Source organism: Crocodylus porosus, unplaced genomic scaffold (genome assembly GCF_001723895.1).
Source record: "Crocodylus porosus isolate Cpor-Errol unplaced genomic scaffold, CroPor_comp1, whole genome shotgun sequence".
NCBI lineage: Eukaryota > Metazoa > Chordata > Crocodylia > Crocodylidae > Crocodylus > Crocodylus porosus.
The window spans coordinates 99,272,799-99,284,843 of record NW_017728886.1 but is presented as its reverse complement, the minus strand read 5'-3'; the positions used below and the strand labels follow the sequence as shown (position 1 = coordinate 99,284,843).

Here is a 12,045-nt window from a genome sequence, read left to right as displayed (position 1 = left end):
ATGTCGATTCAGAGAATTGGCAATTCGGACATAGCTTTAAAAGTTTGGTGGTGGTGGTGGTGGTGGTGGGGGGGTTGTTTTTTTTTTTCCATACTGAGGTACCAGCACAGCTTGTGAATGCTGCGATGCTGGGATGGATGGAGCATCCCACAGGAGTGTGAATGGGGGGGCCCTCCATGTGCTTTGATTCAGATATTTGGCCACCAAAAATCGGTGGTAGGGGGACAGGGAAAAAAAACTGGAAAAAAAACAAACAAACTTGTCTCGTTTCAAGAAGCCTTAGTCTCAGATTTACCAGCTAGTATGAGCCTAAGTTAAATCATGAGAAGTATTCTCAATAATCAATACATTTAAGATGGTTCTGAAGGCGTGTTTTGTTTTTTTGGGGTTGGGGGGGGGGTTTAAACAAACAAGAAAACCTCTCAAAATACTGATAACAATTCTGCATTTTCCTATCAGCTATAGTGAAACTCAACTATGAATTACTAAAATGGAAAAACTGATGAGATTTAGGAGGTGAAACAGAACAGGAAATACTAGCCTAATGACATTCACATGCCAAGTAATGATATATGAGCAATATGCAAACTGTAAATAATGGGAAGCATAAAAGCATTGCAAGGAGACATGCAATAATATTAAACAAGAACCAGCAACAATCTAAATTGCCTAAATTAAATGAAATTTCAACTTACAGATTTCCCCATTCTCTACAAGGAAGAGAAATAAACATGTTTAAATACATTGTCTTATGCTACCTGGACATTTGTAATACAGCAATTTTAGCTGATAACAAATATTGCAAGTTAAGGCTTGGTTACTCTGAGCCTATGTAGAAGGCAAGCACCTGGCTTTGTCTCCTCCACAGTAAATGGAGAAGAAATGGTGCAGATTCATGACATGCATTACTTACTCCAAGGAAATGCTGCTGTTTTGTGCAGTTACTTCTGAGCAAGTCAGATGTAGCCTTCATCTAGGGAAAAGTTGCTCCTGTGCATCTATCATATGTTCACACTGCCATTCAAGTTCACTCCAGGGTAAATGTTTTCTTAATGCAAAAACTTTCCTTCAGCACCCAACAGCCAGGTGCTGTAACAGTGCCTACCTCTGGGCAGCCATCTAGGTGGGGGAAGGTGGTCATATGCCCGCATTATACTTCAGAGTAAGTTTACTGTGGCATAAAGTTTGAGGTATATTAATCCAGAGTAAACCTGGGCTTCCTATGAAATGAATGGGGAGACCTACGTGTCTTCCAAGGGCAATCCAAAATTGTTTAATCAGCTCTGCAGGGAGACATCTACAGTTAGCTAATAGGAACACTAGCCACAGGGTTGTGCCTCAACTTCTCTTTTGCAGTCCTGTCTCTGAGGTAGAAGAGACGACAGATCAGGCCCAAGACTGTTCAGACAGAAGGTGCCTCCCTGAGAGCAACACTAATTTCAATCCATCCAAAGGTGGTCGGTTATGGCAGTATCTACCTTTTGTCCAATAGTCTAGTGGTCAGGAGCACCTACCCTGGATGTCAGAGACCACAAGGCTGGAGGCACCTCTCAACTCTTGTTGAAGCTATTCCACTTGGATTAAAATAATTTCTTGTACCAGGGGCCATATCCAGCCTGCAAGGCCATTTCATCCAACCTGTGGGTCTTCCCACAGGTCTGGAAATTTGGTGGCAAGGGAATGGTGCCAGCATTACTAGCTGCTACCTTGATGCCGAATTTTCAGATGCAAGGGGAACCCCGTGGGCTAGATAAAAGTGGCTGTATGTGTTAAAGTGTGCTAGCATGCGACTGGATTTGGGGCATGGTAACAGGCCTGCAGACAGACTCATACCACTCACCTAGCCTGAAGGGCTGGAAGGTTAAGCATCACTGTCTTATACTTAAAAAGTTACTAGATAAATTTCTGAAATAATCTTTGGACCATGCATTGGAATTCCTTTTCCCAAATGGCTCCTTACTCACACAGCTACAGAGTCTGGCTCAATCCTCCCTCTTTCCAGAAAAGGATGAACCCCAGTAGTGCCGAGTTCAGCACTTAAGCCCCCAGAGTGATGGACTTTCAGACACCTCTGTCCTGCATGTACTCTTCTTGCTAACTATCTTAAGTAGCCCCCTCATTTGCTCCTCTTTGGGCTAGTTTCTCTGAATATCATTTCTCAAGTAAATTTTATATAAACCACACTGGCTCTATGCCCAAGCAGTGTGCATGTAGCCAGTGAATTCCTTTGCGCATGTGCCCTAAGTATCACTGAGATGTTGTTAAAAGCCCAGAAGGTCATTTGACTTTCAAATTTAACTTATGTTAAAGCAGCTCTCACAAGGCCTTTAAACTCTTCAGGTCCATATCTCACAGCTGGCATATTTGGGGTAGCGCTGCACCTGCATGCATACTTCCAGGCAAGGATCTGCCCATGTTTCTACCTGCAGGGCTATGTCCCAAGTGTGTTTTATTAGAGCATAGAACCAAATGAAGTTAAGAAGATATTCAGTTACTGCTTTATATGTCCATTTCTAATAAGAATACTGAAGATGTATCACAGGACACCCAAAATCCAGTTCTCTCTACAACCGATTTACTATAAAGACATACACATTTCCTGTAAAGCACTAACATATTTGCATTTATTTGTGACAGTTGCCAAAGTTGGCATTCAGTGTTTCACATGCTAGTCTCCTTTAAACTTCACTTTGAGCTTGATTTTGTAGACACTAAATGTAAGTACCTTTATGCACATGAGTGGTTCCAGCAATTCTTGCATGGTGAAGTATTGCCAAGGCCAGGCTTTAAGTGAAGTGCAAAGAAGCTAAAGTTTGAAGCAAAAGCTTCCAGGCAAAGGATAAAACTCAGATCTCATTAAAAAATCCCATTTGTACTTACGGCTTCAGGTTGAAGATATCTTTAAAACCTGTCAGATTTGTTTCTTTGTTTTTATGTTTTTCAGAAACAAGCTTTTCTTTAGTCCAGGTCATTTGCACTCTTTCAGGTGCAGCTGCAGCAGCATTGGCTTGGACAACTGCTGCCGAATGGGATGCAGTATTTCTGTCATGGATTAGCTGAGCCTGGCCAAAAGGAAAAAAGAAAAAAAAAATTTAGAAAAAAAAAAAACTTTATTTACTAAGAAAACCTGCAATTGCATCATTTAAAATGATGGGGACTGTTAGATAGATTTGAATTGGACCAGGATTAGCACCATGATGTACAAAAGTATTAGACACAAGTTTCGTACACACAGGTGCTTAACTTTAATACTGGATCCAAAAAAACCTATTCACAACCACTGAGTTAGCCATTTGTATTTGCAGAGCGAAGTCTTTAAAAAAAAGCTTATTTTAATAATAAAATTAAAATGGTACACTTTACTAAACCTGAATAAAAGGAGTTAAAATTACTGCACACAGCTACATTTCAAATTGATGATTTTTCATGGGAACAGCTATAGGTATAACAGAAAGAATTATTTTGCAAACGACTTTGTGAATCTTTGTAAAACTGAGTTCTAAAAGAATTAATGTACTTCTCTCTCAAATTATGTAATGTTCTAGTGTGAGTAAGTCTCTACAAATCATTGCAATGTCTTATTTTTGATAGACTCCTATAGGGCTTTAAAAATTCCACAAGCATGTATGTAAGGTCTATCATCACTGTAGTAAGACATTAGATAGTTCAGTTTTCAGCCTAACCATGAGATACATTTGAATGATTATAGCAGTTAATATCAATATGGAGATAAGGTTATGATTGGCTTCTGTTTTTATTATCTAGGGAAAGGACATCTCTCTCCATCATAAAAGATGAACAACAGCAGCTGTTTATATGTTTAAGAACAAGTTTGTGCCTCTCCTCCATAATTTCATAATTATTTTAGTCTTCATCCCTATATTCATTTTTAATCAGGACACAATGTAAAATAATATTTTTTCTTGCTGCTTCTACTTTTAATGCCCCCTGTACTTTCCTCAACACAACACTATACCCTGCCTTGCTTGCAAGTGAAAATAATTATTTCCTGTTCAAATGCAATTATCAGAACTGACTAGGGCACTCAAACACACCGCCCATTCATTTTAACATATGGGCTCCTCAATTTAAAATGACCCATCTTCAAGAAAGGGAGGAAGGAAGATCTGGGAAACTACAGGCCAATCAATTTGGCCTCAATGCCTGGAAAGATCTTGGAAAAAATTATCAAAGAAACTGTTATCGACAGGCTAACACAAGGCAGCGTTCTGAGGGATACCCAGCTCAGGTTTGCTGTGGGTAGCTCTTGCCTGACCAATCTCATTCCCTTCTATGACCAGGTGACGCATTACCTGGACAACGGGAATGAGGTTGATATCATATATTTGGACTTTAAAAAAAAAAATGCCTTTGACCTGGTGTCCCATGATGTCCTCTTGGAGAAACCAGGGAACTGTGGCCTTGACTACCCTACAGTTTGATGGTTGGGGAACTGGCTCTGAGATCTGACCCGTTTAGGCTAGACATAAGGAAAAACTTCTTTTTGTCCGAGCCCCCAAGGCCTGGAATAGACTCCCCTAAGAGGTAGTGCAAGCACCTGCTCCGGATACTTTCAAGAAGCATGTGGATGCCCATCTTGCTGGGATCCTTTGACACTAGCTGAGACTTCCTGCCCCTTGGGCAGGGGGCTGGACCCAATAATTTTAGGAGGTCCCTTCCAGCCCAAATGTCTATGAAATCCATGAAATTTTTATCAACTGATATGCAGCTGGGCACCTCAGTGAGGATAGGAGATACGTGGCCTGTTGCTTGAGACAGACTATTTTAGGTTGGGGCCTATTTATAAGCCAGGACAGACTTGTCTTCTGTGGCCATCTTGAGTTGGTCATAATTAATAACATCTAACCTTTTCTGCAAAACGGCAGCCTTCTCAAGGTAGTCTCATGGGAGACTAACTTTTTTTGGCTTATAGGCAACTCCCACAGCTCCAAATGGTACACGTCAAGCCAACAGGTTACTGTTCCATCCTTGCCAAAGTACCAAGCCTTGCAATGCACAAAAATGCCAGCTGTGCTCCCTGATCAACACAAGTCTGCATAATCACTGAACCAAACAACACTGGCAGATGAATGAACCTCCAGTGTTATTAATGTTATATGTCATCACTTGCCTTCATATACCAGCCAGTAGCTGTCCAACCTCTTCTTAAACACCTCCAGTGATGGTGAGTCCACAACTTACCTAGGCAATCTATTCCACTGCCTCATTATTCTAACACTGAAGAAGTCTTTTTCTGGATACCCAAGCTAAACTTACTTCGCTGCACCTTCAGGCCATTGATCTGCATCCTCCTTTCTACAGCAAGAGAGAAAAGGTGCTTTCCCTTGTCTTTATGCAGCTCTTCAAGTATTTGAAAACTGCTATCATGTCACCTCTTAAGTGTCTTTTCTGCAAGCTGAATATGCTTAGGTTCTTCAGTCTCTCCTTCTATAAACTTGCTCTCCAAGCCTTTCATTATCTTTGTTGCCTACCTCTGGACCCTCCCTAACTTCTCCACTTCCTTTTTTTAAAATGCAGAGCCCAAAACTGCGCACCATATTCCAGATGAGGTCTAACCAGTGCTGAGTAGAAAGGCACTATCACCTCCTGTCTTGCACCTCATGCTTCTATTGATGCATCCCAAAACCACATTTACCTTTTGTGCACCACACTGAAGACTTGTATTGAGTCTGTGATCTACCAAGACTCCCAAGTTCTTTTTCATAGACCTGTCATGCAGCCAGGTGTCCCCCATTTTGTATTTGTGTTTTTGATTATTTCTCCCGAGATGTAGCACCTTGTATATACCTGAACTGAACTTCAACTTGTTAACTCTAGTTCAGCTTTCTATGGGGCACATCTCTATTCTTCCTTCTGCCTTGTCACACTAATATGACTAGCTACCTCTCTATAGGTATACCAGTAGAGCGCTATATTGTGTGCCCACTTTAAAAAGTACTAGTATAAGAATGGGTTACATTGGTGTAAACATGGCACATCCATGCCCTTCAAATACCTGAGCTACTTATAACCATGTTCTTAGGAGGCTCTGTACTCAACAGGAAACTTGAGTGACTGCAGATGCACTAATTATCCCTTCATTTCATTTTTCTATATATTACAGTCCATTTTCCACTCTAACATATAACATAATAATCAATCTATAAACCACAGTTTCTGTCTTTGATCAATATTTTTAGGAACCAAGAATTGTTATGGATTACAATGGTATGGTTTACAATTTTCGATGACTAGGGTAGCCAACATAAAGTAAAAATAAACAAAATACATAACAAGTAGAACAGAAATGTCTTGCTATTTTTTGCAACAAGGTAAAATATCAAATTTATAATTTACAACACTTCCAGGAGCTTGAGAGAAAAATGAAGGACAATGTTTTGTTAGCGATATTCTAATACTGGGTTTTATTACATTACTTCTATGAAAAGATCAAAACACAGAAATGCACACACTATCCAAAAGTAGAGGAACACAGTCTAGTGCTACAAACCAGGGTACTCGTCTTTGGACACAAGAAACACTTGAAGTGCCATGTCTTCTTATTTTTCTTCATAATATTTCATATTATTTTAACTAAGGAAAGAATTGGTGAGATTGCTACATGATCTCATTTCATTTCCAGACTATTCTGTAGGAAGGCAAGGTAATATTTAAAGTAAAAACTAGATTTAAGATATTTCATCATAATTATACAAATACTGTAGTTCTTTATTTTTTGATAAAAATAAAGAACAAATTTTAAAAACTTAAAAAAAAACCCCTTTAACACACACAAAAGGGTGCACATAACTTCCCTTCATTTCATTTTAGATTTTTAAAAATATCAAAATGGACTCTGAGAATCTTCAGCAATTAATTACAGAGAGTATGAAGAAGACTATCCTCTGCATGTCACTTGGCAGACTATTAAAACGCTGAAGATTATACTTCAGAGAAATTGTATAGTTGCTTTTATCCAACTCCTTCAGTTCCAGGGTTCACTTAAGGGGAGGAGGAGGATGAAGCAGTAGTAAATAAATACAGGCTGAAGAAAATATACATTACTTCTCAGAAAATTCTAGACGAGACAATGAAATGTGTTTCAGGCTAATTTCATGCTAACAATTCACAATCATTCACATTAACAGGAATATTCAAGAAGATAAAAAGTAACTAACAAAGTGAAATAGTATACTCAGGGTATTCATACATGTGCTCTGGAAGGTGGTGAGGGGCACTTTAGAGTTAAAGTGCCTACAGTGTCACGTGTATCAGCATCCCACACTGAAAAATGGCGCAGGGGTGCTCTAACCATTTTTCAACGTGGGGACACCGATGCATCTGACACTGGAGTCTGCTTGAGCATGGTAATTGCCAAGCTCTAGCAGATTCGATTAACTGAGTTTCCTCCAACACGCTACATGTAATTACAGCATGTTGGAGCAGCCACAGTGCATGTATATAAGTGCTCTTAGATAATCGTAAATACTAAAAATGTATCAAGGAATGTTTCTGGATAATAGGAAAAAAAAAAATCACACTCATACCTGCACCAATTTTCTTGATCACCAAGTTTAAGGGGGAAAATGGGCACCATTTCATTAAAAAAAAAGTCTGAAAGTTTTGAAGAAATAAAACCTTCAATTTAAATTTGCAATCTTCTAACTAAGTTTTCTATGGCAGCACTTCAAGTGTTGTCATGGGAATGTAATATCCAAATCAGTACTATTTCAGACTACCTCATCCTCTCGCTTGTCATTGGGCACCAGAACCTGTTTATCTTGACCAACGCACTGTGGACTACAGTGCCTTTGTCTTCTGATTGAGCCTCGAGACTCATCAGTGATGCTCTGAATCTGGGATATGAAGGTCATCAAGTACAGCAACCAGCATACAGAAAAGGATATAATTAATTGTGTTGCTCAGGAAAAAGAGTATTTATATAGCTTTAATTTGTTCTATCCAGAAAACAGATAAAATTGCTGCTGTGTTGTTCTGTTTACTTTCCAAAAAAAAATTACTTTAACACATTAGCATTGTGACAATATATTTCTCATATGAGCTTTGAACATCTGTTTTTTAAATTAAAGGAGAAACAAAAGAAATACTATTTTATACTTCATCAAAAGTTACATAATAAAAAAAGGAAAAATCCAAACTCAAGAAATTTATCCAAATGTGAAACCTAACTCCACAGTAAACAAACAAACAAACAAACAAACGTTTTCCAGGTATTAGACAAGCATTTTGCACAGAAACCAAAACCAAATTTTAGAAAATTAAGAAAAAGGAAGTCACATAGCATGTTTTTTCAATGTTTCAGGCACCCCCAGGGACTGGAATATCGCTGCAGGAGCCATCCTGCCCCAGGGGTTTGCAGGGAGGCACGCTGTAGGGACCCAGCATCAGCAGCTGTGGGATGCTGCCAAGACCCAGAGTCCCCAGCAGTTGCAGGACTCCTAGCCCTAGCTGGGCTAGATGCACCCCTGCAGCTAGAGGCCCTGTCAGCTGACAGGTCTCCCAGCCACAGGGAGCCCCTGCTACACATGCAAATTAAAGCTTGATAACAGCCAACTATAAAGTTAGTACATATTTTTAGGTCAAACTTCATAGCTGGTTGGAGCTTTTTATGGCATGATAGCTACTTTGCACATGTGGTTGGTTTCAAGGTAATTACGTGATAACTAATGTGTAGAGGAGGTCTCTGCCACAGACTCACTGTGTGGCTACTTAGTCTGTGCATATGTTACAGGGGGATACCCATTGTAAAACAGCAATATCAGGAAATAATACTTTCCTTCCAGAATTAAAAGGCTAATCTTGCAGATATGTTTTTATGTTTTTTAAACTCACTAATGACAAAAACATAAAAACATATTTGTAAGATTAGCCTTTTAATTCTGGAAGGAAAGTATTATCAAAGTTGCTGTGCCCTGAAGATGACAGTAGTACTATAAAAGTATGAAGTAACCAAAGCTTGTCATTTAAAGGAGCATTTGTCATGCAGTCAGTCATTCTGAAATGCAGAGCTTCCAAACAATAGCAATGAATTTAAAGATACAAGTAAAATAGTGGTTCTCAACCTCAGTAGACTCAAGTCACCCCTCAGAAAAATGCCAGCAGTTAGCTTTCATTCCTTTTTGACTACAGGAAAATATTAAAGCAATTCTTCTGTTGCAGAGAACTCAGAAAGACCACAACAGGTCAGAAGGTCACAGGTCATTATGAATTCCTATTTGAAGTCTCTGGGGTTATTCTTATAAATCATGTTTGCATACCTAACACTGCTAACATTGCATAACACCCCACGTCACCCTTGAAAGTGTCTCAAGGCACTCCAGGGTGCTTGCAGCACTCTGGCTGAGAATCACTAGAATAAAAGAAAAAAGTTATTGGGAGATAAAGTAGGATGTGAACTTATTGCATGTCAACAACTCCTTGGTGACTGCCCATGTGCACAGTCTTACTCCAAAGACGATACGAGACAGCTTCCCCCCACTTTCATTAAGGGGCACACTACCTCAATGGATCGCAGGGTAACTTTTTGAAGTAATATTAAAAGGGCCTCAAAACTCAAGAAGAGACATGGATAAAAATGACTAAATGACATGGATGACTAATCTAAACATATTGTTAATAGAGCATTTCAAGCCCCATATCGGCTAGTGTAGTCATGTTATTGTGTATAAAATACTAGCATTCCAACAGCAAAGATAAAATTAATTAAAATACCACAGGTAAAACTAGCAAGGCAATTAAAAATAAACTATTTTATTTAGCAATTAGAAACTTAGAGAACATGTCCCACCATAACTATTTTTCTTGCTTCTCCAAGGTCACTATAATATTTATAGGCTGGTTAAATTCTTACCTCCCTTTCCCTTTCATTCTTGGACAACTGCATCTGTTTTAACATCTGAGATCGCTGTTCCATCACAAGTGTTTTCTCATATGTGAATGCTGAAATGTCATTTTCAAACTACAAAAATAAGAATTCATTCATTTAAAAAGGAGAAAGTTCTCATTTACAAAAAAGTCTTTTAGGCAATGTCTCGTGTTTCTTTTTAAATGCATCCCATATTAAACCAAAATGGCATTATTTCATAGACATCAGGGCTGGAAGGGACCTCGGGAGATCATCGAGTCAGGCCACATCCCTCTGAGTGCCACCAGCAAGGGCAGTCTGCCTGAGCTCCTGCCCCACCCTGATGCCTCTGGGTACTTGCACGGTTGCAAGGCTGGACCCCAGATCTGAGGCCGAGCAGCACACAGCCCCTGGTGCAGAATACCTCATCTCTGAAATGTTGCAAGCTCACAAAAAGCTTTGGTCTCTTGCCTCATCTGGGCATGGGGGAGAGGCCCCAGCCTCAGTGGGGATTCAGGCCCCAGGTTGCTGCCACCCACCACCAGAGAAATCGAGATCTCAGCCATGCCAGTGGCACACCTGGGACTGGACCTTCCTGCTCCAGCAGCTTGCGGCAGTGTGGAGGAGTGGGAGGCATGGAAGCAGGCCTGGCAGTTGGAGGACATCACCCAGGTGGAAGCATGGGACCACTAGTCCCACATGAAGGGCCTGAAGCAGGAGTATGCAGAGCAGCTCCAGCAGTAGGAGGATCCCAACTACCAATCCATGGATATTCTCTTGGCCTTGGCAGTCATGTACATGTCCCCCACTGCCTGGCTCCAACCCATGGCCCTGCAGGGCCCCTGGGTCCCACTTGCCACCCTGCAGCAGGCCCTTACCTAGCCCTGGGAGGAAGTCCTTGGGCACTTCATGCTCGTCAGATCACCTGGTCCGGCCCCTGCCCTAGATCTGCCACCACCCACCTGGATCTGGGCCTGTCCTCCCCTGCACCATGCAGCCAGAGACCCAGCCTCATAGGAGGCTGCAGCCCCTGGACCAGCAGAGGAATGTTTAGGAGCTGAGGTGCTGGGCATCTGCCCTGGGGCCCTCCACTCTGGCCTGAATATCCAAAATATTGTAAATAGTTTTCAATATGTATATAGTTTGCCTCTTGTAAGCAGGTTTTGTATTATTGGAAGGTGGTGGAGGGGCAATGTTCATTAAGTGGGGAGGGATGAGGGCAAGGGATGCGAGGGCAATAAAGTTATTTTTTTATTGTTGTTGTTTCATCCATATGCATGTCCTGAGAGTGGTGCTGGGAGTGGGAAAGGGGTAGGGGGTGTGGGAGGCAGGGTAGGCAGGCTGGAGCAGGGAGTGCAAGAGGAACAGTTTGGGCCAGGGCCTCCCATAGCCAGTGCCCTGGCCCTCGCTGGCAAGTGTAGCTCTACTGGGGCCATCAGGAGTGAGGTCAGCACTGGCAGGGGATGGCTGGAGTGGGAGCAGCCCTGGCATAGGGAGGCTGGGTGGGCAAGGAGGGAGCTGGTCCTGCACTAAGCACACAGCTCCTGGGCAGACAAGGGGCTGCCCAGGGAGCAAAGTTTCCAAGACAGCTGCCAAGTGCTGACAGCAGGTTTTGTCTTCATATATGACACAGAATCTAATTAATTTCTGAACTGTTGTTAAAAGATTTGAAAAAAGTGATGTGAAATAGAAGCCGTTATGAAGAAACTTATCTTTAGACATTTACTGATTTTAAAATAAGTGCAAGTGGTCTTTCCAAATTTGTGTAAAAACTATTTTATCAGATTCACTTTTAGCAGCAATTTGCCTTGTGAATCCTTTCAGACTACCACATACAGGGTGCATCTACACATGCTGATTTAAAAGGTGCATCAGCTATTTAAGGTACATTAGTGGCGTGGGTCTATACGTGCACACTCTTAACGGGCCTTAAAATGGCGATTTTAGGCGAGCAAATATCAAGTTGTCTCTAACATTCTCGTCTAACCAACCCCATCTCCTTTATCCAGGTGGCAAGTCACCGAATCATAAAAGGAGAAGGGGTAGATATTGTATACCTTGACTTCCAAAAAGACTTTGAACTGGTATCCCATGATGTTCTCGTGGGAAAATTGGAAGATACTGGGCTTAACTGCGAGATGGTTAGGTGGGTACGAACATGAGCACCAGATCGCCGAAGG

At 41.1% G+C, this 12,045-nt stretch overlaps 1 protein-coding gene across 1 annotated transcript in view; it reads right to left on the bottom strand.

Moving 5' to 3' along the window:
* Positions 1 to 2,388: 2,388 nt before the first annotated feature.
* Positions 2,389 to 12,045, bottom strand: part of LOC109313203 (solute carrier family 12 member 7-like) — a 57,147-nt gene continuing 47,490 nt past the window's right edge. The window contains exons 20-22 of the mRNA XM_019539680.1: positions 9,872 to 9,979; positions 7,740 to 7,856; positions 2,389 to 3,062 (exon numbers count right to left, since the gene is read on the bottom strand). Coding sequence (XP_019395225.1) covers positions 2,877 to 3,062; positions 7,740 to 7,856; positions 9,872 to 9,979 — 411 coding nt within the window. The 3' untranslated portion in view covers positions 2,389 to 2,876. The remainder of the gene's footprint in view (positions 3,063 to 7,739; positions 7,857 to 9,871; positions 9,980 to 12,045) is intronic.